We start from the raw sequence: 24,358 nt of genomic DNA, 5'->3' as shown, positions 1-24,358 counted from the left end.
TTAGCGAATCCATCAATGAAGCGTCTGTAGAAGTTAGCAAAGCCTAGGAATCCTCGGACATCTCGGAGGCAGGTTGGGGCTGGCCAGTTCTTAACCGCCTCAACTTTGACAGGATCCATACGAACCTCTCCCTCGCTGATGATTAGGCCCAGGTATTCAATAGAGGTTTGTTCAAATTCGCACTTCTCAGGGCGGAGGTAGAGGTCATTCTTGGCTAATCGTTCCAAAACTTCATGAACTATTTTCCGGTGTTCCTGTAGGGATGCGGAAAAGATGAGGATATCATCCAGATACACAGCTACTTTTCCTGCCGCGATAAGATCAGCAAAAATGGAGTTCATAAGGGCCTGGAATGTAGCTGGCGAGTTGGTGAGGCCGAAGAACATGACCAGTGGTTCAAAGAGTCCCCGGTTAGTGGAGAAAGCTGCTTTCCACTCATGGCCTTCCTTGATCCGGACGTTATTGTAACCCCATCGTACGTCAAACTTGGTGAAGTATTTGGCTTGTCGTAGACAATTGATGATGTCAGCGACCAGAGGGAGAGGATAACGATTCTTGACAGTGTATTCATTCAGACGTCGATAGTCCTGTATGAATCGTAGTTTGCCATCCTTTTTCTTTACAAAGAAGACAGGTGAGGAAAGTGGTGATTTGGATGGTCGGATATATCCTTTCCGGAGATTGTCTTCCAGGAATCGATCTAGTTCTTTCTGCTCATTTACTGACATGGGGTAGATTTTGGTGCGTAGAGTTTCGGGGGCGTCGGGTTTCAGGTCAATAGCGTGATCCCAGGGTTTGTGTTCAGGTAGTCGTTCGGATTCTTTCTCGGAAAATACTTTCGCATGACGCCGATATGGCTCAGGCACCATCTCTTCGAATGTTTTCTGGGGCTTATCTTTATTTGCTGCTTCGGCAAGCTGTTGGGAATAGGTGTACCCGGCAGCACACCATAGCTCTTCTGTTACCTCTTGGATAAACCCAGCACGGAGCCAAGCACGACGTCGTTTGCGATTTCCAGTCAAGCGATACAGTGGACTTCCTGATTCCTCAAAGACTAGCTCATCTTCCAAGGACGTGCCAGTTTCAGCTGTCTCTGGACCTAGCTCAGTTTTTGGAACAATGTGAGAAAGGCCATTTGATTCTGCTCTATTAGGTTCTAGGATTTGTTCTGTATTTCCTCCGATATTGGGTTCTTTGGGCTCTGGGATCTCCTCGATAGCTACATGATGCTGAATCTTTGGCTTTGCAGGGATCTGGATCTGCCCATCACGCCAGTTGATGTCAGGGTTGACCTTACGTAACCAAGGGAGCCCTAAAATTACGTCTTCAGATCCAATGTTTGTAACTAGGAATTCTAAGATCTGGGGTTGATTTTGGTCCACCCTGGCCAAAAGTCGAGCAGAATGAGTGATCCGCCCTGCTAAATTAGCGGTTCCATCAATATTGTAGAGTTCAATGGGGCGGGGTAGGGATCGAATGTAGATATGATGCTTGTTAACAAATTTTTGGTGTAGAAAGAGACCAGTGGCACCGGAATCAATCATAGCTGCACTTGTTGTACTCCGGAATCGTCCTTTAAGCTCTATGGGCACACGGAAATGGGATATATCATTGAATTCTAGTGCGCTAATAGTACAGGAGGTGATAGAGGCATATACAGACGATGGAGATCTTGAGCACGACTTGGGGAACGACGCTGCAGCGGTGGCGGGTTCCCAATTTAAAAATTCTTGTGTAATTCGGCAATTTGCCCAGCAAGAACTTGCTGATTGGCTGCAAGTTCCTTTAGTAGCGCGGCAAGATCTGGTGTAGCAGCAATGATGGTACCCGGAGCGGCAGACTGAGTTGTATCCGGAATGCTGGTGGCACTAATGGTAGTAGCCTTCCTTCCAGGGAGTCCTAAGAACTTACGACGGCACACAGCCTCTACATGGCCATTGAGGCCACAGTGTCGACAGATGTCCCGCTCATGGTGACCATCAGCCTTGCGATGTTCCTTAGATCCACATCCATAGCATCGTCCTATCATGAAGCGACGAAAGGCATCAGGAGATCGAGTGGTGGTGGCATCAATGTCCATAGCATTTGGGTCTCGAGTAGGCGCAGTGAATGGGGTCGCAACAGTGGTGGGTCTAAAGTTGGTCAGGATTCCATCATCGACCAGTTTCTTTCCTTGCTCCCACGCTCGAGTAATTTGTCGGTTGTCTACGTCGATGGCTGCTTCAATCAGTTCCTGAAGGGAGCCAGTGGGGCGGGTTGTGAATACAAGGCCATCTTTTACTCGATCTGCAAGGTGATCGTAGAACCGGTCTCGCAAGTCTTTGTCTGAGTAGCCAGTGCGGTCTGCGTACTGTTGGAAGGTAGAGGCATAGGTTCCCACCGTGGTCCTATTCTGGTAGAGCCGTTTAAGGAGCTGCTTGGCATCGGCCGAGGCATCTGTGGTCTCAAAACGTGTTTTGAAAGCTATAACAAATTCTTCCCATGTATCGTATGGGAAAGGTACTCCTGAGCCAGTTATACTTGATCTATTAATTGTTTCGGAGATAGGAGTGGCCCAGATAGCTGCATCCCCCTCAAGGTATGTAATGGCGGATGTGATTTTCTTTTTACGATCCGTGGAGAGAGCAGGGATAGAGTTGGCCCACAGCTCAAAGGCAGCTAGGAAGCGCCGGGCATCTTCTCCTCGCTTTCCATTGTAGTTCTGTGGCTTGCCAACACTTTTGGTAGTGCTGAGGCCACTTACTAGCTCAGAGACCACGTCTTGGAGCTTAGCCTGGTTTTTTGTAAGCTCTGTAATAGCGTCTCGAACGTCCTGTGCTGAGGACATGTCTTCTTCAGGGATTGATTGTATTTCGATATCGGGGTCGGCTGTGGTCTCAGTGACAGCAGGAGCTAATGGTTCCGCAGATGCTAGCGGAGGTGCAGGAGTGGAAGTAGTAGGAGTACTGATTCGTCCTACCCTGGCAGGTGGTGCTGGTCTGTGGATGGGTTGGTAACGGTCGGTCGGACTTGCGTCAAATGTGTTCTCGTATCGATTAGGGCACGGTTGTCTGGAGCAGGGTTCCCACTCTTCTTCTTCAGCGTCCCAGTAGCAAGTGGTGTTAGTTACAGTATCAAGCGCGTGAAAGTGGTTGGAGCAATCAACGTTGACTCCGAAGGTAGACGTGGTGGGTGCCTTGTAGGATCAGCTCACCAAGCTGATGGTACAAGTAGAGGATCTCGACCTAATGTCGCGACGAGGCAGGAAGCGGGAGGCAGGAGGTCCAGATATGCCTAGGAGCGACAGTGGCAGAGCGAAGAGGCACAGAAACAAGCACAAAGCACAGATGAAAGAAATAATGATCTCGAACAACAGTGGGATAGCGTCCAAGGCCAATCACACCAGCAATCAAAAGGGAATCTAGTTGCCCAATGACCAAGTTAGATAGGTAGTATCTAAAAGGATACAAGTACTTGCCTAGTTGCCCAATGACCAAGAGGTCGAGATGGGGAACTAGGGCCTGTCTACTGTCCTTTATATACTACTCTTGTCTACTGAGTAAGCGATTGTAAATAACGATGCGATATAGAACAAGAGTGAGGAATCAATATATACGAGTAATAATGAGTCGATAATGAACCATAATGAACTAATCGATGAATAAGGATGAGTTGTATGGAAGCGTACGGAAACAAATGGAACTAATGGGATGATCGTGTGATGAAGTACAATAAACATGTGAAAACAGATTGATGGGAACACACCGCGCTGATGGCGCATCAAAGGGCGCATCATGAGACTTCATGACATCAACCCATTCCATCATTCTCCGAACCCATCTGCTTCCTCTCCTTACCCTGCACCACTTCTCTCATCTGCACCATCTGCTTCTTCCTCCCGACCACCTTCCTCACGACCACCAGTAGTATCAGCACCAGTACGATCCGCTTCGTCGTCCCTTTCCTCGCTCTCCTCGTCAGGGGAGGAAGGGGAGGAGGGGGGGGTTTTTTGGGAGTGGGTTGTTTGGATAAATGGGTAGATGGGTAGATGGGTAGAGATGGATAGATGGATGGGTGGGTAGATGGGGATACAAGGACGGCGGGGATAATGTTCCTACGTAGGGTACAGTATAGTATGGTATGGTAGTCTACGCTTCAAGATATCTAGACTTCGATAACATGGACATACGGAATTACATATATATATACATATATACATTCAATCAAATACGTCTTCAATTAAAACAAAATCAAAACAAACTCCTCGAAATATATCTTTTCTTCAGTCCGCTTTTGAGAAAGGGAGGTTGCCAGGTTGGGGGAAGCTTTGATCATTGAAATTGGAGTAACGGAACGAGTCGTGAAATGAACTTCTAGATCTGACTTCGGAGTTCTACGTAGTTCGTACTAGTTCGTACTAGTTCGTAATTTCGGCCAGTAGACCTCTTTCTTTGAATCAAAAGTATGCAGCCACTCTCAGAGTCGATTTCTCGACGAGAACGGGAAACCGTTAGCTTATTGTTCAACTTTCAATGTTTAACTTTCAACTTTGACTTCCAATTTTCCATCTTCGATTACATTCTGCCCATAATACTTTTCCGTTTATTGGCGATGGCGGCTCTGATCATCCCAGGCTCCAAGCATCCTCTCAACCCCACCTCTCAAATTCCAATTCAGAGTATGAATCTTCTGCCACCTCTGGTAGTCTTCAAGCTCCAGAAGCTTTGTCTTCCCATCAGCCCTCACGAGCTCCAGCAACGCCACAAACACCGCATCCACATACCCCGTGTCCGAGTTAAACCGAATACCTGTGGTCGTCCGCAAATCCTCAACATCTTGAATGAGTCCCCAAAATCCTGGCAAGCCATATATGGGTATGGTATCGTTTGCTCTTTTGACCGTCATGGTCTCCCTTTCGCCGAAGTTGATGAAGATATCTTGTTCGTAGTCGGTTCCGAGTTTGATGAAAGGAGGGGAGGAACCGAAAGTCTTGAAATCAACAACATCAATCTCAGCCGAGATTTTGCCGGTGTCGTGGTGGTATTGGAACGTATGACGATCACCTACGAAGAGCACGAATTGTTGGTCTGGGGCAAAGCCTATATTATTGGATAGGAAGGGTCCGGTGGTGCCTACCCGGCGACCTAAGCGGATGGTATATTTGACTAGAGTGGAAAGTGCTAAGTATGCTGAAAGACAAGGGAGAGTGAGAGGAAGAGGGGGGGGACACAACTCACTTGGCGGCGTTGGCGCTTTGGGCGGGGGAGCAGCGAACACCAGAACATTGACAAGCATGGCAGTGAAAAAGAGGTACATTGCGAGAATTCGATGCAAACGACGAGAGGATGCTAGTGAAAAAAGGAACATGGCGATGATGGCTGATGACAAGGGTGACAGTGGAACTTGTGCGCTAAAAAAAAACTGCTTTCACGCAGAGAGGGGTTCCAAGTGTGAGGAAGGAAAGCGAGTGAAGAGTGAATGATTCAATTACTAACCAGACCAAACGTTCAACGTTCAACAAGAGTCCAAGAGTTCACAACCAACAGATAGCGAATTTTTCAAGCAACTGTATAACAACAAAAACGCAGTCGTCGTAGTTAGTTTTTGTAAGGAATACCACAGGAATACTGCGGGAAACACAAGAGCTCACCGAACCAGCGTTGACTTGGGGGGAGAATTCGGGGGAAAAGTGACGAGGGTGATAATATTACAAGACCAGTGGTATCAGCTATATATACTAGTAGCCATATTGAGCTATATAAGAAATATGAATCATTTGGTTGAAAGCGACTGAGAACGAGCCCCAACGGCCTGCTCATTTGAGCTCTTTTAAGCTAGAGGGTCCTTCGGATGATTGAGGGCCTATCAAGTGAAAAATGCAGGAAACTGTCGCTCTCTATCTCGCTTGTGGGGGCTCCATGTGGACCGGGATTTTCACTCTGTAACGTCGCTATAATATCGACAGGATACAGCGTGATATGTTCTGATACGTTGCGTTGACGACCCGCATCTTTGATGTTCACACCACTGCAAGCGCATGGGGCGACTTACACCAGTACTTAGAGCTGTGCAAACAAGTGTGAACATCCGTAATGACAGATAGGACGACATCGCCAGAGTTATGCTCAGCCATAAACCCTCCGAGCTGCATAAGTTCGGCATTGTATTTCAGCAGCTGGGAGGAAATTCTGGCTTTAATGTCGGGCAGAGTGGCGCGAATGTGGTGCATAAGGATCTATACAGATACAGTATTTGAATAAAATAGCACCCGCAGGTGAATCAAGCTGCGTACCATGTTAAGCTTACGAGTCAGGAATAGAGTACCACAACACTGTGCTTTTCCTTCGTAAGACGGATGGTTTTTCAAAGAAGTCGCGTTCAGCTTCAAGCGCAAGTGCAATGGATTTGGAAGAGTCCAATGTCATGTTCTCATCTGCCTTGGCCGCAGCGTCTCCGTCTTCCCCCAATTCCGGTGCTGAAGAAACAAAAGTACAATAGTGACTATTCGCGTTACTACAAAAAGAATACGCACGACCACCATTCTGATGTGCTGTTGAAGGTCTATGTATCAGTTGTAAGACCTGCAAAGCAACAATTACATGCTGTCCAGCGTCTAGAAACGCCAAAAAGACTCACTAGTGGTCGTCGTGTCACGATACTAGTTCCACGAGGCAGAAAATGCCTTCCGACAATATTCTGAAAATCTCTCAAACGACCAGACAGATATGGTGAGGGGAATTCGTTGTGGGGGCTGTGTCACGAAGCGGCAGAGGCGGAGTGACTAACGGAGCGGGAAAGCGGAGCGACTAAGCAGAACGGTGAGGCGGAGCAACTGGACAAGGCAACAAGGCGGAGCGACTAAGCAGAACGGCGGCAAGCTGGTCCCAGATAATGACAGAGATATATTGAGTATCGTAGTCATAGGTAATAATAAGTAAGCACATACCTGGTCCCAGATAATGACAGAGAGGTCAAGATAAGGGACCAGGCTGTGAAGGGTTGGCTATATATACATAATCCGGTCTGCGAGAAACAACGATGTAATACTGTACAGTTTAGGAACAAGGAAGGTGGCGGAAGCCAGTAGAAGGAGAAGATGGGTCAGGTGGATCAGTAATCGATGGGGGTTTGACAGTGATGGGATGATGTATCGTACAAGTAAAGGCGTCGAGACGGTGAGAAAAGGAAAATGATAGGGGCTGCGTACTTTATGACATTACCCCCCTCCTTATGACCATTGCCCTCGATGGTCAAGGCTTTGCCGCTGTTGGGTGTTTTTTATGAAAGGCCCGAACAATTTTTGGTGCTCGACTGAGGTTGGCTGCGGGTTCCCAAGAGTTGTGCCCTGCATCGTAACCTTTCCACTTAACCAAATATTCCAACTTCTTCCATCGAACCCGGCTGTCTAAGATCTCCTCTACTTCGTATTCCGGTTCGTCTTCATCCTCTAAGTATACCGGCTCTGGTGGTGTTGGTATTTCGCCATTAATGGAGTTACCTTTCCAGGGGTATAGTTTATCAACATGGAAGACGGGATGAAGGCGATCTAGGGATAGGGGGAGGTCAAGGCGGTAGTCTAAAGGGCCAATTTTCTCCAGAATGCGATAAGGGCCAAGCTGTCGATCTCCTAACTTTTCACTGGAAAGCTGAAGGTTAATGTCCTCTGCACTGAGCCAGACTAGGTCTCCAACTTTAAATTGATGAGCTTTCCGCTTCCCGCGTTCGTATCCCTCCTTCTGTTGTTTCTTTCCTAGGTGTAAGGCAGCTCCGGCATCTTGTCGCGCTTCTCGGAGAATCTGTATACGGTCATCCACAGCTGGAATACCGCTGCGTTGACCCACTGGGATATTGAACAGGGGAAGATAGCCGTAGGTTAGCTCGAACGGGGACATGCCTAGCGCAGAATGAGTCCGTGAGTTAATCACAAACTCCGCCATGGGAAGGTGCTCTGCCCAGTCGTCTTGTCGTCGTCCTACATAGAGGCGGATGTATTTCTCTACTTCCTGATTTGCTCGTTCGGTTTGGCCATTAGACTGAGGACGGTATCCGGAGGTTAGATCTGATTTAATTCCTAGCCTAGCGAGAAGGGATCGCATGAGTTTAGCTGCAAACTGGGGTCCGCGGTCGGATTTAAAGTGAAGAGGAAGACCATGGAGACGGAAGATCTCTCGGTAGTAAATATCGGCAACGCCTTCGGCTGTGATGGAGCTGGTGCAAGGAATAGCGTGAATTTGTTTTCCATACAGGTCTGTGCAAACCAAGACAGCATCGTAGCCTTGGGAGTTAGGTAGCTGTGTTATCAGGTCAACCCCTACCTCTTCCCATAGACCGGATGGTACATCTAATGGTTGAGTTACGGCCCGTGGGTGTCGCTGGATCTTCTTACGGGCACAAACCTCGCACCCCTCAACGTATTTTTCCACAAAAGAGCGCAACGTAGGCCACCAGAAATGGGTACTGACCAAGTCGAGTGTCCCGTGTAGTCCGGGGTGTCCTGCAGTTGGATGGTCATGGCATTGACGGAGTACCTCAGTGCGTAGGTCGTCGTTTGCTGGTACGTATACTCGACCTCGGTAGTAGACCAACCCATTGTCCTCTTCCCATTCGGCTATCCCATTGGCCAAGCGCTGTAGTCCGTGCTCTTTGACTGTTTTGAGACCCTCCAATACCTGTGCTTCCCGTTCTGAGGCTTTCCGGATACGATCCTCTAAGGGGTTCTGTAGGATCGAAGCTGCAATTTTTACGAAGTGGCCAGGTTTAAGGACTGTCTGTTGTCGGTTATCATCGCTGTCCGATACATGATGAACTGCCATGCGGGAGAGAGCATCAGCTTGGGTGTTTACTCTGCCAGGGCGGTGGATCATATGAAAGTCAAACCGTGACAGATAGAGGGCCCATCGGGCTTGTCGGCGAGTGAGATCTTGTGCAGTGCGCCAGAATTCGAGGTTCGAATGGTCCGTAATGATGTCGAATGGTTGAGGGAGTCCTTCTAGAAAGTTCCTCCAATCCTTCAGTGCTTCAATGATAGCAAGCATTTCTCGATCGTAGATTTCGTAGTTCCGTTCCGCTGGCTGCATGGATGCCGATCTGAAGGCTACCGGATGCCATTGGCCATCGTCTTGCTTCTGCATAAGGGCGCCTCCCGTGGCAAAGCCTGATGCGTCTACCTCGATTCGAGTAGGCCTGTCTGGTGTCCATAGAGCAAGGATCGGTGCGGAGATGAAGGCTTCTCGAAGGGTATCAAATGCTTTCTGTCGAGTGTCGGTCCAGGTAAAGCTGGTGTCTTTCTTCGTCAGGTCGTTCAGAGGTCGTGCTATTTTGGCAAAATTCCGGATAAAGCGTCGGTAGAAGTTTGCAAATCCCAAGAACCCTCGTAGTTCCCGAAGGTTAGTAGGGACTGGCCAGTCACGAACAGCCGCTACTTTTACCGGATCCATTCTCACCTCCCCTTCTGAGATGATGAGTCCGAGGTATTCAATCTGTTGTTGTTCAAATTCGCATTTTTCGGGTCGTAGGTAGAGGTCGTGCTTTTCTAACCGAGTTAATACTTCCCGTACCATTCGTCGGTGTTCCTCGAGATCGTTACTGAAGATAAGGATGTCATCTAGGTAGACTGCCACCTTGCCGGCTGCAATGAGATCAGCAAATATAGCATTCATAAGTGCTTGGAACGTGGCAGGGGAATTTGTGAGACCAAAGAACATGACCTTAGGCTCGAACAAGCCTCGGGTTGTTGCGAACGCGCCTTTCCATTCATGCCCCTTCTTAATCCGTATGTTATTGTAACCCCAGCGGACATCAAACTTCGTGAAGTATCTGGCTCCCTGAAGTCGGCTAATGATGTCAGCAACTAATGGGAGCGGGTATCGGTTCTTCACCGTGTACTCGTTCAGTTTCCGGTAGTCTTGTACAAAACGGAGTTTCCCATCCTTCTTCTTTACGAAGAAGACCGGTGATGAGATTGGTGATTTTGAGGGGACGATATAGCCTTTCCGTAGGTTTTCTTCTAGGAAACGATCCAACTCCTCCTGCTCGTTTAGGGACATGGGATAAATCTTGGTACGCATGGTTGCCGGTGCTCCAGGTACGAGATCAATCGCATGGTCCCAAGGTTGGTGGGCAGGTAATCGTTCGGAGGCGGATTCTGAGAAAACCTTCTTGAAATCACGATACTGCTCAGGGACCATTTCTTCGAAGGTTTTAACGGGTTTGTCTCGGTTGGCTTCCTCTGCTAGCTGCTGGGAGTAAGTGAATCCTGCGGCGCACCAGACTTCCTCCGTCTGTTCCTCTAGAATTCCTGCTTTTACCCATGCCCGGCGAGTTTTATGATTGGCTCGAATTCGGTGTATTGGTGGTTCTTCCACCGCTGCTGATTCACTCGGTTCAAGGGTCGCTTCTAGTGGCACCTCAATGTGGGGGTTTTCTGCAGGAGGTTCCAGTTCCGGGAGTTCGAGGATCGGGGTTTCTGTGTGAGTGGCGGCTAGATGAGAGTACAAGATCTCCTCGTCTGGGACTTCTTCTATCGTTACTCGAGGAGGCTTTACTGAAAGTCGTCCTTTCTCCCAATCAATCTCCGGATTTACCTTCCGTAGCCAGGGGAGTCCAAGGATGATGTCTTCACCTCCTAGGTTGGTGATCAGAAAGTCCATCCATCGCTCTTGATTATCCACTGTGAGTGCTAGACGTGCAAAATGGGTTATCCGTCCAGCTCGGTTAGGTGTTCCATCGATATTAAAAACGTCGATTGGTTTATGGAGGGGTGCACATCTTACATGGTTCCGGGTGACAAAGTTTTGGTTTAAAAACAGGGCGGTAGCTCCACAGTCTACCATGGCTGCAGTTGTTATACTGTGATTCCTTCCTCTTAGTCTCGCATGAATTCGGAAATGTGGGGAAGTAGAGTTTAATTCCCGGATCGACGATATTGTACATGATGGGTGCGAGTCATACGAGGAAGTAGCGAACATAACAAACTGATTACGGGGTACTCTCGGTGCAGCCGAAGCGGGTACCCTCTTTAAAAACCCTGTTGAAAGCCAGAGGACGAGGAGGACATAGCATTAGCACGATCAAGTAATTCCCTTATTTGACCAATCTGATTGGAAAAGTCCTGGTTAGGGGGGCTCGGAGTAGCAGCTACGGGTGCAGAAGCAGATGTTGGGGTCGAGGACGCGATTTGGACGGATTCGTTTGGGAATAGGGAGAATGGCGCGGGCCCCGTAGCGGATATCTGTTGGCGTCGAGGTTGCTGGCGTCGGCCTCGGTCTCGTCCGAGTCCCATGAATTTGTCTTGGCAGACTGCTTCCAGATGTCCTCGACGTCCACAGTAGCGGCAGGTGGTTTCTCGGTGTGGGCAGTTTTGCTTGACATGACCTTGGGCACCGCAGCCGAAGCATCGTCCTCGCATGCGAGCTAGGAATGCTTCCCTAGTATTCCCATTACTGGTGTGGGTTGCATCAATGTCCATAGCGTGGGGGTCAGCAGGGGTAGTATGAGCGGTATGCATGGGAGGGTATCCAGAGTTCCGGCCAGTCATGGTGGGATCGTGCAGGTAGACATCCACCGATATGGCCCGTTTGATTGCCTCCTTCAGAGTCGGAGCAATTCCTTGGGCAATGTTTACAGTGATGAGGTGTTGTCGGATCTCTGGGAGTAATGCAGTGAAGAAACGTTCCCGCAAGTCAATATCAGACATTTCAGTCCGATCTCCGATATCCTTGAACTTCTGAGCGAATTCCGCAACTGTCTGTCCTTTACTTTGCCTGAGATTCTTGATCTCGCTACGGGCTTCCATACCTGGGTCCATTGGTTCAAACCGTTGGCTAAATTCCTTCAGAAACGCCTCCCAATTTCCTCCGAAGGGGGGATTTTCCGCATTGAAATGTAGCAGATGGGGAGTTGCCCAATCTCCGGCACTTTCTGTGAAGAAGCCCAAGGCGGACTTGATGAGTTTTACTTGGCTTTTGGCGAGATCCGGTTGTTCTGACGCCCAATTCTGGAACTGAGCCATGAAGCGACGGGCTTCAGCGCCATCTTTACCCTTGAAAACCTCGGGTTTGTTCATGCTTGACTTAGAGGATGAGCGTTCCTCCATAGCTGTAGCAAGGTTAGCTACTTGTCTGATGAGCTGAGCCATGAGATCCTCCGCAGAGGTGTTTGGGGCAGGCGGGATAGGAGTCGACATGATGGGAGTAGGCAATCGGGGCTGGGGAATTGGCAGGAAGGTTATATTGCTCACAGTGAGTGGCTCTCGGATTGAGTTCGAAAGGGCGTTGGGGCAAGGTTGAGACTGGCAATCGCGCCAAGTATCGTCGTTGTTATGGGCGTGAGCTTGGTCTCTGGGGTCAAGTGCGTGCGGGAGTGCGGAGCAGTCTATACTGGCAACAGGTGTTTCAGAGTCGGGCGGAACTGGGGAAGACGTGGTGTCTATAGACCCTGCAAGGACAACCTTATCGGTAGGCTGTCAGTGCAGTAATGGATCTTGACCTAATGTCACGAAGCGGCAGAGGCGGAGTGACTAACGGAGCGGGAAAGCGGAGCGACTAAGCAGAACGGTGAGGCGGAGCAACTGGACAAGGCAACAAGGCGGAGCGACTAAGCAGAACGGCGGCAAGCTGGTCCCAGATAATGACAGAGATATATTGAGTATCGTAGTCATAGGTAATAATAAGTAAGCACATACCTGGTCCCAGATAATGACAGAGAGGTCAAGATAAGGGACCAGGCTGTGAAGGGTTGGCTATATATACATAATCCGGTCTGCGAGAAACAACGATGTAATACTGTACAGTTTAGGAACAAGGAAGGTGGCGGAAGCCAGTAGAAGGAGAAGATGGGTCAGGTGGATCAGTAATCGATGGGGGTTTGACAGTGATGGGATGATGTATCGTACAAGTAAAGGCGTCGAGACGGTGAGAAAAGGAAAATGATAGGGGCTGCGTACTTTATGACAGGCTGGTAAAGTGCAGGATTGGAGTCGGAGTCTGTTAGTTGAACGCTTGGTCCGATCAGTAATCGAACCATCAACTCTTTCCACCTTGCACTTAATATTCCTCTAAGTGTGAAAGCAGTTTTTTGAGCACACGAGTTCCACTGTCACACTTGTCATCAGTATCATCATCATGTTCCTTCTTTCACTAGCATCCTCTCGTCGTTTGCATCAAATTCTCTCAATGTACCTCTGTTTCACTGCCATGCTTGTCAATGTCATGGTGTACGCTGCTCCCCTGCCCAAAGCGCCAATGCCGCGAAGTGAGTTGTGTCCCCCCCTCTTCCTCTCACTCTCCCTCGTCTTTCTTTCAGCATACTTACCACTTTCCACTCTAGAATTCAAAATCTGCTTAGGTCGCCAACTAGACAACACCGGACCCTACCTCCCCAATATCGTAAACTTCGCTCCAAACCAAAAAATCGTGCTCTTCATAGGCACACATGCATTCCAATACAAAAATGGTCAAATCTTCCAAGAGATAGTCTTTTTCGACCGCTCTGATAAATACGTCGTTTCCGGTTCCTCCCCACACACTCGGGACTACTATAATTTCATCAAACTCGGACCCAATCGCGAACAAGACCTCTCCATCGAAATCGACGTACTGGGTACCATGACGGTTACAGCCACAGTCAATTCCAGGACAAGCACAGATATACACGGCGAAACAGGATTTTGGCAACTCCTTCTAGATATCCCGGCGTTGGAGAAGATCGGAAGTGCTAAGATTACTTCGGATTTGGAGTATGCGGAGGCGGTGTTTGGGATGTTGATCAAGACCGTGAGGAGTGATAGGAAGACAGAGCTTTTGAGATTTGCAGAGCTGAAGGAGTGGGGTGTGATTTCTAATGTTCTTTCGAATTTGAGGGATGGGGTTGGGGTGCCGAATTCAATGCTCGGAGCTGGGATTGGTGGAACTGGTGCCCTTGCTCCACCTCCGGTTCCACTGTTATCTAGTTCATTCAACAGCACGCACCGGGGGGATGCATAACTGGAATTTGATATGATGATTTAATTGCATTGCTACATAGGACTTGAGCTCGGGGTGCATGGACTGGTGAGAAAGAATCATTCTTGGGGTATCAGTAGTGTTGTTACTCATTGAATACTTGATTAAAGCTCACAATAGCTAAAGGCTGGTTCCTCATCGACATCTCCAAAGATGGAAAATTCGGACTCAAAGTCGAAGTTGAAAGTTGAACGATAAGCCACGGTTCCCATTTTCGCGATGATTGACTCCGAGAGTGCCGCATACATACTTTGATTCATAGAAAGGCATATATTAGCTAAAATTCACGAACTACATGAAACTCAGATCTAGAGGTTCACCACGACTCGTTCCAATACTCCAATTCCAATATCAGAGCTTCCCCAACCTCCTTTTCTCAAAGGCCTCCTTCCCCTCCACCTTACCCAAATTCCTCTCCGTGGCCTTCTGTGTGTATACCGCAAGACATTCTTGATCCTCCCGCCAGTTACCTTCGTCCTTGGTCTGTGTCTCCCTAGTGGCCCATGGAGGAAGCGTGTCGAAGAGAAGATGCCTACGGTGCGCTTTGAGTGGTTTGAGTGGTTTGAGTGAGATGAGCGAGACGAGCGAGGGAGCCCGGCGATGGCGACGGTGACGGGGTCCTTGTGAAAGCAGTCTTCTTCTATGAATTCGATGGGATGGTGATAGAGAATTTGTATTCGATGGTCATTGTTAGTGTTCGGAACCAGCTGTCGGGAATGGGAATAGGTAGGGGTTTGGTGTGAGCGGTTGGTGTTAGTTTTGATTTGAGGGTTGTTGTGAACGTAAATTGGAGCAGGAAGAACATCAGGAAAACCACCTCCGGAAAATCGGGCACTAATTTTCCTCTCATGGTCGAAATCTTCCTAATCCTATCAATTAGCCGAAATTCACCAAATTAATGAGATCAAAATCACGGCTTCTAAATTTGACATATATTTTGCCAAATTGGAAAGATTAAAATGATGGCTTTTAAATTTGACAAAAGTTTTGCCAAATTACAGAAGTTTGTGATACTACAAGCTACCATAATATTGTGAATTTGAGCCCTCTGCGAGTGCATGGAAAGTCTTTTATGGTAGCATATGTGAATAATTTGTTTGCCCAGAGCAATACTCAGTTGATGTGACTTAGTGTGTAATATACCACCAGTGAGCATAGAGCAAGCCTGGAGTGAGCAACTTGAAGCAAAAGAAGCTTAAAGGCCTAAGTAGTAGAAAAATTCGAGCAAGTCCAATTCATATAGACGGTGACTTGAGTGTTGAATTGTATATTACCTCGGTTGCAGGTCGCCGTCTCAGTCAATAGTCGGAGTTTAAATTTACTCGATCCCTGTAAATCCCCGTTATCGCTCGTTCTCTTGTGCTTTCTTCCCCCCATCATCATTGCTTCAGTCAGTCTCTCCTTAATTTTCTCCAGTCACTAAACTTTTCCTGCTAGGCATTCAGCTTCCAACACATCTTATGGAGATACAGGCTGGTGTCGAGCAAGTAAGAAACAATGGGTGGCTAAGGGTTAATAGGTGAGCTATGTATTTTTGCTTTGCTTGGTAGAGTTAAACAAAGTCTCGACTCTTCAGTGTGACTCTTCAATACCCACAAAAATATTTCAAAGGTGTGTTGTCATATATTTCTGTTTGCTCATCTCTCATACTGAGTTCCTCACACTAGATTCTCAACAAGTGCCGTGTTCCAATTTTTTTGCTGTGACGTTTGCAGATTGGTACTGTTGGTGATTACTGTGCTGAGGAGTTTCGAGTAGTCTAGTTTTAAATACTATATCTATGTTGTATTTATTGTACACATACCAAATGCATTCACTATTTGCTTCATATGTGGTTATTGAATCATAAAGGGAAATTTGAACAAATTCACGCTCGAAATCTGCTCGCAACTAGGCATTAATTTGAAGAAATCCGACTGTTTAGCGCTGATTTCACCTAAAATATATGGGGGGCTAAATAATCTGGCTAATTTCAAGAAATAACTAATCCATCAAATTTCAGCAATTTTACCAAATTTATGCCCTATTTCCCATGGGTGGGTTTCCTGATGAAGGGAAGACGGGAAGAGGTGGAAGACGGGGAAAGATATATATGACAATGTTGAGGACGTCGAAGAAAGATGAAGGAGAGGGAGAACAAACAAAAGTAAATCGCAAAAACATGACTAACCTAATCCCCATCCCCTTCCCTAATCCTTCCTATCCCCTTTCGAAAAAAGCAACGCCGCGCTAGGTGATATATCCACAAACAAAGGAAGGTTTGATAACGTGACAATCGATAACCTCCTACTCCAAAACTCCCTTGCGCCGTTTATCTTCCGTGTTTTCGCTAAATCTGCACCAAAAAATCTCCATGCCGCCCTCACCACCATTCCTATTCCTCGCAACGATCTCCGGTCCATAAGCAACATCAAGACGTTTATGAAACTTCATCCTCGGGGGGAGCGAAGCCCGGGGTGCAGTGGAGGGGTGGCAGAGGAGAGGGAGAAGGGGGGCGTATGGGAAGAGGGATACTATGTGGTTGGGATTGGGCTTTTGGGTTGGAATCGAGATTGTGGTTGGGAGAGTTGTGATTGATTTCGATTGAGATAGTAGAGGAGGGTCATCGTGGAGAGGAGGTTGGAGAACGCCGGACATGAGATGGAATGTTATTTTGGTGGAATTCTATCAAAGCTTTGATCCTGAGTTTGGAATAAGCATTCTCAGCGGACTTATTTGGATGTACGAAGGTAAAACAAAGGAATGAATGTCGAAAGCAGCATATAGGCGTACTCACACCCTGCACCAATTCCACCTTCATATTTGTGAAATTCCTTCCTTTCTTCAGGACACGTATGTGTACTGAAAACAGAGGGTAGGAAATGTGCGGTGACGTGGACCGGACAGTGGAGCTCAGTCGATGAAGTAAATCGAGTTTGAGAAAGACGCTGAAAGCCGCGATCATTCCCTCAATTTTCGCTAGGCAACTTAGTGCTAGTTTTCTTTGTCTTCACTCATCGGCCATCCTTTGGCAAGTTCAAATCTAAGTTTTAGTTGTCCAATCCGAGTTAGCCTCTACAGACCGTGCTACCCAAGAACCATCTGAAAACACCACCACCCACAATTCCGGGCATACTCCCTCCAATGTTTTTGCCAATGAGAACCGATCACTGTTGGTGATAGATTGTCCATGGTATGGTGTTGTTGGAGAAAACCAATGTCCGAAAGTCAATTCATGTAGACGAGGGATGAGAGAGATGATTGGTGATAATTGTTTCATGTTCGACTGGTCATAGTAATAATGTATGCATTAGTTCATGGATGTCTTTTAAGCAATCAAAAAACATGCCTCTGGAGGCATGTCTTGGAACAAAAGCTCCAAGTCTATGATATTCGGAAACAATCCAATCATTTCTTCCACAAGTTGCTGAAGGAACTGTGTATCAAAGATATCTGAAAGATAAACACATACACTGGTAACATATTTTCTTTCCAGACCAATATATGGGTGGCTAGTATTCCGACTAAAACAATCGGAGATAGGTTTCCATGAGAACCCAGACTCCGCCTGCAATAGCCCAGGATAGATATGCAGAGTTTTAAAAATAGTATAAACACCCTCGCATTCGTATGAGAGTAAGGTGAGGGTTGGGTGTTTGGTGGAAATGGTCTGGAATGTGGAAAGAAAACTTTCCCGATTACCATTGCTGAACACACCTAGAATCTGGAGTGTGTCAGACTGAGCATCGGTGATAGCACAGAGATCAAAGAACTGGCTGCAATGCAGCGAGTGTAAGTTGAAATGCTTTTTGCTATACAGTACATATCAGCATCATTATTCATGAAGAGCAATTGTAGTTCCCAGAGGTACCTCAGAACCGCCGTTATTCGTACTTGCCATTCGACGTCTCGGTGACTGAGATGCAGCCGCAAATCCACAAGGCCATGCATATTCGCTAGAGCACAACAAAAGAGCTCAGTATACGCGATAGGCACATCGTCATTATGAGAGTCCCATGGCGGGCGGAACCATATTGCTAACGACCGCACGAGGAGGGCTTTGTCAGGGTGCAATTTCAGTGTACTCCAAATCGAAGTAGACTCTGTCTTTTTGATATAAACATCAAGCTGTTTATAGAGGATTGCTTCAGATTCTTCTTGAAAGGATTTATGCACCAAAGCTAAGTTTGCTAGTGTTGCTGGGGTGCAGAATGTGGCGATGTAGGACTTGAGCTCAGGGGGAATGGACTGATGGGAAAGAATCCTTGAGGTATCAGCAGTGTTGTTATGCATAATAATTGAGTACTTGATTAAAAGCTCACAGTAGCTGAAGGCTCGTTCCTCATTGACATCTCCGAAGATGGAAAGTCAAAGTCGAACTTGAACGTTGACGTCGAACGATAAGCTATGATTCTTGTTCTCACGAAATTAACTCCGGCGCAAGTGCCGCATACTTTGATTCAGAGATGGAAATCTACGGCATACAGTATGTTTATGCTTTGGAGGTAGCTCCGACTTTGAGTTGAGCAACATGAGGGTTGGGTACCGCGGTGGGTGTTCATGATCAACGGAAATGGTCCAAAAAAATTCCCGAAAGTTACCATTGCAGAATGTTGAACACACCGACAGTCTGAAGTGACTAGTACATAGTCAGACTGAGCATTGGCAATGGCAGGTAGATCAAATCTTCAAGTTCAAATTGGATACAACCATTCCAAGCGGCAACGGCGTATCATCTTCCTCCATGCTCACTGTCTGTCGCTACTGGATTGGTCACTTCTTCATCCTCCCACCAATCGCTACCAGTGTTAGGATCCGACCAGTCATGACCGAAGCCTTCTGGGTTTGTTGGGAGGAACATGTGCTTCCTCCTGCTGGCCTCATCGACTTTTGAACCCTCAGAAAACGTTTTTTGGGGGGTTGAAATCGAGATCAAAGTGGTTTGGGGTGGAGGGCGAGAGTGAAAGTAGTCAGACTGGGATTGAGATCGAGAGATATAAAATCTTTGATTCTGAATACACGCTTCGACAATTTGACATAGAACATATCCTATTCAACGAACAACGAACAACAATGATCAGATTCATCGGAATCAAGCACAACACTACATGCACAATTGTTGACGTTGAAGCATTGAGGAAAGGAGGGAAAGAACATACCTCCATTTGGTACCCTACAACCTGAAAGCGCCGTAAGTTTCACAGTTACATATATACAATGTTTACTCGGAAATGGACTGAGACTCGAGTACTCACGAACCAATACACCATTCCTCTTTCCATCTGCCCCATGTATACCTCGACCCCCGGGGTTAAACACCTCAAATTCCTCAGACTCCTCGGAGTATTTTAAATTACGCTTCCTCGTAATGTTGATTGCTTCGCTGAGGAGCTTTTCTTTAAGTTCTTCCACTGCCAGAGGTCCGACATGATCCCACTTTTGATTCTAGAATTGGTATTTTTGTTTGTTTGGAGAGTAGGCGAGGATATGGATCATGAGAGATATCGATAAAGAAGATCAAGTTTGAGAAAAACGACTTGAATTCATCCAACATTGTTTTCGGTAAAAGGACTGCATATCACTTATTATTATGTATCTCCCAACCTACCATCAGCTACCATCTTGGCCCAGAACCTCCCAGAACCTCCGTCTAAGGTCTATGATTAAGACTGAGCCTGTTCCATCAGGAAAACCACCTCCGGAAAATCGGGCACTAATTTTCCTCTCATGGTCGAAATCTTCCTAATCCTATCAATTAGCCGAAATTCACCAAATTAATGAGATCAAAATCACGGCTTCTAAATTTGACATATATTTTGCCAAATTGGAAAGATTAAAATGATGGCTTTTAAATTTGACAAAAGTTTTGCCAAATTACAGAAGTTTGTGATACTACAAGCTACCATAATATCGTGAATTTGAGCCCTCTGCGAGTGCATGAAAAGTCTTTTATGGTAGCATAGTATGTGAATAATTTGTATGCCCAGAGCAATACTCAGTTGATGTGACTTAGTGTGTAATATACCACCAGTGAGCATAGAGCAAGCCTGGAGTGAGCAACTTGAAGCAAAAGAATCTTAAAGGCCTAAGTAGTAGAAAAATTCGAGCAAGTCCAATTCATATAGACGGTGACTTGAGTGTTGAATTGTATATTACCTCGGTTGCAGGTCGCCGTCTCAGTCAATAGTCGGAGTTTAAATTTACTCGATCCCTGCAAATCCCCCGTTATCGCTCGTTCTCTTGTGCTTTCTTCCCCCCATCATCATTGCTTCAGTCAGTCTTTCTCTAATTTTCTCCAGTCACTAAACTTTTCCTGCTAGGCATTCAGCTTCCAACACATCTTATGGAGATACAGGCTGGTGTCGAGCAAGTAAGAAACAATGGGTGGCTAAGGGTTAATAGGTGAGCTATGTATTTTTGCTTTGCTTGGTAGAGTTAAACAAAGTCTCGACTCTTCAGTGTGACTCTTCAATACCCACAAAAATATTTCAAAGGTGTGTTGTCATATATTTCTGTTTGCTCATCTCTCATACTGAGTTCCTCACACTAGATTCTCAACAAGTGCCGTGTTCCAATTTTTTTGCTGTGACGTTTGCAGATTGGTACTGTTGGTGATTACTGTGCTGAGGAGTTTCGAGTAGTCTAGTTTTAAATACTATATCTATGTTGTATTTATTGTACACATACCAAATGCATTCACTATTCGCTTCATATGTGGTTATTGAATCATAAAGGGAAATTTGAACAAATTCACGCTCGAAATCTGCTCGCAACTAGGCATTAATTTGAAGAAATCCGACTGTTTAGTGCTGATTTCACCTAAAATATATGGGGGGCTAAATAATCTGGCTAATTTCAAGAAATAACTAATCCATCAAATTTCAGCAATTTTACCAAATTTATGCCCTATTTCCCATGGGTGGGTTTCCTGATGTCAGTTGCTCATGCAACTTCTCTTCAACTACAATCACTTCATTTCTGAGTTCAAACTGGGCCGTGTCATCCTGGATGAAGTGGGTCGTTAGTTAAAAATACAAAAGAGATAACAATAGGTAATGTGGTAGTACCGGGGTTGGGCCAATATACGCTCCATTTCTCATTCCATTGTCAAATACACGCAATGTGCATAAATTGACCTGATTGTTAAGCCTGATGGTCCCATAGCCCTTCAATGTTTGCAGCTGCGGATCTGCGTAGATCTTGAATTGAATGGTCTGGAGCGATGTGCTTGTTGAATGTCCATGACCAACGGAAACCTTAACATTGGATTGTTGTAAGTTCATCGCCGGTGGCATGCTCTTGGATATATATGGCCAGCCGCTCGTGAGCAAAATGGACGCGCGGTCTTTCTGTAATTCCGAGTCAAATTCAAGGAAGACCTCGTTATTTTCAGTCCTCTTGTACATAGCATCTCCCTTGTTCTGGTATAACCAGAAAGATTGAATGAGTATCCATCCTAATTATCGATTGCTAGACTTTCAAGTCAATAACTCACAGAAAGAGGCATCGCCCGAACATTTGATAAAAGACTGAGACCAAGACCAAGCATGAAGTATACAATACTCAAGCGCATGCTGGAACGAAGTTGGATGCCAAGTGAAAAAAGGGGATAAACTGTGATTGATAAATCCTGCGGTCGAATACTGGATTGGTCGGCGGGACAAGAGATGTCTTAAAGAACTTCACTGAGGATCGGGGAAGTGACAGCAGAGGAAGATCAATCAGCAGAAGGGTCGCCTAAACACCTTGACCAGCAAGGAGTTTTAGTTAAGGAGCGACTACAAAAGGGCTTTGCACTGTGCAGCCTAATTGACGCTATCAGGACGCTATTTGAACCAGGATTGTCACGTGAGATCTGAATAAGAAATAAAGAAACAGAAATTTCTTCAAAATTCCTTTCAAAATTTAGATGTTGGTGTTCTTGTTCCAGTGTTCAACATGTGCGGTTCGGCGCTGCTGCGCCGACTCAAATGACGCTGTAAGCGGACAAGGACTTACGATTTAGACTGAAATTTCGCTATTCTAGGACTAGGAAATCGCTAAAATCAGGTCCAAAACGACGCTATTTCGGGATTCTGGGGGCCACCGACTTCACGAGGTCACGCATCTTTGTTATCAAATCACTTGCACTAGCTTGCACTCCGTATGTCTTCTTGACTTCTTCTGGCCGCTTAGAGCCGCTTAGTACTCTCTTCAACATAGGTTTCACTGCGGCAAGCCCTTTGGCATCAGAGGGCATCAGGATCTGACTCTTCACAGCCCCTGGAGTCTGATCCTCTAGGTACAACTCTTTTGCCCCGGAAAAGGATCAGGGAACATATTACTAATATTGCCACTGAATGTCCGGGTTGAGGTATAATCTACCTGACAGTAAAACGGGCAATGGTCGAAGAAAAACCTAAGTACAGCCCTTTGCGAACAACTCGATGTTTTTTCTTTTCCGGATGTATTTGATCGTGTGATACGATGGGACCGAGGTAAGGCACTTACTCTCCATCTTCGTGTTTGACCTTGCCTGACCGTGTATGAGGCGAATACCTGCGTAGAGATTCGAGGATCTTGCTGCAGGAATTCGATACTATACAGGGGAGTTCGTGAAGAATGATTGTCATGTATGTATGATTCCGTCTTTCATGGTATGTTTTTCGCTGATTGTAATTCGGCAGAGAGGAACAGCAGAAGGTTGACAAGTGTCGCGCGGTGCGCACTGCCCTACTTCCATGAGGCCTGACCCATGATTAGTGAAGCGGAGTTTCGACAGGCATGGTAGGTTCAAAACTCGGAGATGTTATCCTCATTCGGGCCCGGTGTTTCCAAGCGACCTAGCGTCCTTCTCCTCTTCAGCTTGAAGCTTGACAACCTTGATTAATACAACCCTTAGGCTTTTCATTTCACTTCAAGCCACGACGCATACGCATGTTCATCCTCACAGATAATGTCACCCATGATCCTCTGAGTGAAACGATATCATCTCATCACCATTGCAATAAAGGCCCTTTGTCTCTTGAACCCCTTATATATCTCCGAGTTGGTTCTGCCCCTTGTCTGCTCAGGTTAACTCCCTTTTCTACCATGGGCTTGGCTCAATCCCACACCTCCAACTACAATTTCATCGAGCGTGAATCATCTCCCGAGTCCCAGATAAACTCCATCGACTCGGATCATCATCAATATCGCGTTGTTGGACCTTCAAGGACGCCGCGGGTGATGCATGGAACATCTCCATACATTAGACAACGATCACCTTCCCCTGATCCTACTAGATTTCGATTCCCTTCGTCGTCCTCTACTACATCCACACTTACCACTTCGTTGGTCGTTCCTCGTGCTACTACTACACACTCTCAAACTGATCCTCATGACGATACTTCTTTCATCAGGGGATATAGTAGTCACACCATTTACGGACAAACCGAATCCCCAAACCGTTCCCTGGCGTCTCCGAGTCCATCCTGTGCCACTCCGTGTCTCGTCATTGTCAACACCCAGAATGCTTATTTTTCAACAGAGTGTAGTGAAAGACAGGGTGAAAGTTTAAGTTCCCGGTCGGACAAGCGAAAAACCCGAGATGCAGGCCCAGGGGCGGCCCACTCGGACAAAGACCTTAGTACTAAAGGACTCAGATATTCTAGTGACGGAAAAATCGAAAAGCCCACCGGGGGAGTTGGTAAACCTGGTCGAGGGGGGTATAACTTACTACGCGTTGCCTTGAAGTGGCCGGAAAAACGTTTCAATGAGGTCAAGGTGCGGAGAACTTCACTTCTTTGTTTTGTTTTTCGAAAAATGCCACTTCCATCGGATGCGTAGTATTAATTAATCATCCTTAATCTTGTTAGAAATTCATCGATGAGACCGTCGAGGCAAAATTAGACTGCCTGCAACCTCTCGGTAAACAGCAGTATCTGAAACTCGAAGAGGTTCGAACACTGGTGAGTCGTCACGACTTGATTTATCTAGCGTAAAGTTGTGCATGTATCTCATCATCAACTTCTCTGCTATCCTTACAGGCTGTGGCGAAGTTCAGCTTTCTCGAAGAATACCGCGGCGATTGGGTGGTCTACGACTTTATCAGGTGTCGTTTGAAGTATCGCAAACAGGCACTAAAGAGAACCGCTTCAATGAAAGCAGCCGCCGACTCGGGATCCCGACAGAGAATTTCCTGCTATTTGAATTCTGATTCATGAGGAGTGAGTGTATCGAGGTAGCCGAACAAGGGGCCAAGGGGACAGGAATTGCCAGGGGTCGAATGAATATGTAGATGATAGGCTATAATGTAAATTCAGTTTCTCATTCAAAACAGCTTGACAGTGGAGAGACGTGTTTACAGGAGAATTCAACACCAGCGAACATACCTGTGGTGAGAAGTTATTGAGCTTCGGCTCGGATGGAATTTACTAATA

General features: G+C 46.6%; 6 protein-coding genes across 6 annotated transcripts; 2 read left to right on the top strand and 4 right to left on the bottom strand.

Annotated features, from left to right (window-relative positions):
* Nucleotides 1-4,581: 4,581 nt before the first annotated feature.
* C8R40DRAFT_1073968 (uncharacterized protein) lies at nt 4,582-5,295 on the bottom strand (the record flags this gene model as incomplete). The annotated part of the gene is made up of 2 exons (XM_046226655.1): nt 4,582-5,123; nt 5,217-5,295. 2 exons carry the CDS (start codon nt 5,293-5,295, stop codon nt 4,582-4,584), a joined length of 621 nt encoding a protein of 206 aa, XP_046080754.1.
* Nucleotides 5,296-13,100: 7,805 nt separating this feature from the next.
* C8R40DRAFT_1176584 (uncharacterized protein) lies at nt 13,101-13,961 on the top strand (the record flags this gene model as incomplete). Its single annotated transcript, XM_046232535.1, has 2 exons — nt 13,101-13,230; nt 13,282-13,961. The coding sequence occupies 2 exons, from the start codon at nt 13,101-13,103 to the stop codon at nt 13,959-13,961; spliced, it is 810 nt and encodes a 269-aa protein (XP_046080753.1).
* Nucleotides 13,962-14,330: 369 nt separating this feature from the next.
* On the bottom strand, nt 14,331-14,829 carry C8R40DRAFT_1073966 (uncharacterized protein; the record flags this gene model as incomplete). Its single annotated transcript, XM_046226654.1, has 2 exons — nt 14,331-14,511; nt 14,684-14,829. The coding sequence occupies 2 exons, from the start codon at nt 14,827-14,829 to the stop codon at nt 14,331-14,333; spliced, it is 327 nt and encodes a 108-aa protein (XP_046080752.1).
* Nucleotides 14,830-17,482: 2,653 nt separating this feature from the next.
* On the bottom strand, nt 17,483-19,579 carry C8R40DRAFT_1073965 (uncharacterized protein; the record flags this gene model as incomplete). Its single annotated transcript, XM_046226653.1, has 8 exons — nt 17,483-17,526; nt 17,676-17,770; nt 17,830-18,222; nt 18,582-18,597; nt 18,711-19,007; nt 19,118-19,138; nt 19,214-19,369; nt 19,567-19,579. The coding sequence occupies 8 exons, from the start codon at nt 19,577-19,579 to the stop codon at nt 17,483-17,485; spliced, it is 1,035 nt and encodes a 344-aa protein (XP_046080751.1).
* A 1,143-nt stretch (nt 19,580-20,722) lies between these two features.
* On the bottom strand, nt 20,723-21,794 carry C8R40DRAFT_1268569 (uncharacterized protein). Its single transcript, XM_046234001.1, has 3 exons — nt 21,454-21,794; nt 21,026-21,379; nt 20,723-20,962 (listed from the first exon to the last, which is right to left on the bottom strand). The coding sequence occupies exons 1-3, from the start codon at nt 21,529-21,531 to the stop codon at nt 20,858-20,860; spliced, it is 537 nt and encodes a 178-aa protein (XP_046080750.1). The 5' UTR covers nt 21,532-21,794; the 3' UTR covers nt 20,723-20,857.
* Nucleotides 21,795-23,036: 1,242 nt separating this feature from the next.
* C8R40DRAFT_731840 (uncharacterized protein) lies at nt 23,037-24,284 on the top strand. Its single transcript, XM_046236019.1, has 4 exons — nt 23,037-23,273; nt 23,339-23,702; nt 23,795-23,887; nt 23,966-24,284. The coding sequence occupies exons 1-4, from the start codon at nt 23,170-23,172 to the stop codon at nt 24,140-24,142; spliced, it is 738 nt and encodes a 245-aa protein (XP_046080749.1). The 5' UTR covers nt 23,037-23,169; the 3' UTR covers nt 24,143-24,284.
* Nucleotides 24,285-24,358: the final 74 nt, after the last annotated feature.

The sequence above is a fragment of the Lentinula edodes genome (genome assembly GCF_021015755.1).
Source record: "Lentinula edodes strain Le(Bin) 0899 ss11 chromosome Unknown C8R40scaffold_53, whole genome shotgun sequence".
Classification (NCBI taxonomy): Eukaryota; Fungi; Basidiomycota; class Agaricomycetes; order Agaricales; family Omphalotaceae; genus Lentinula; species Lentinula edodes.
This window is presented reverse-complemented; position numbering and strand designations above follow the sequence as displayed.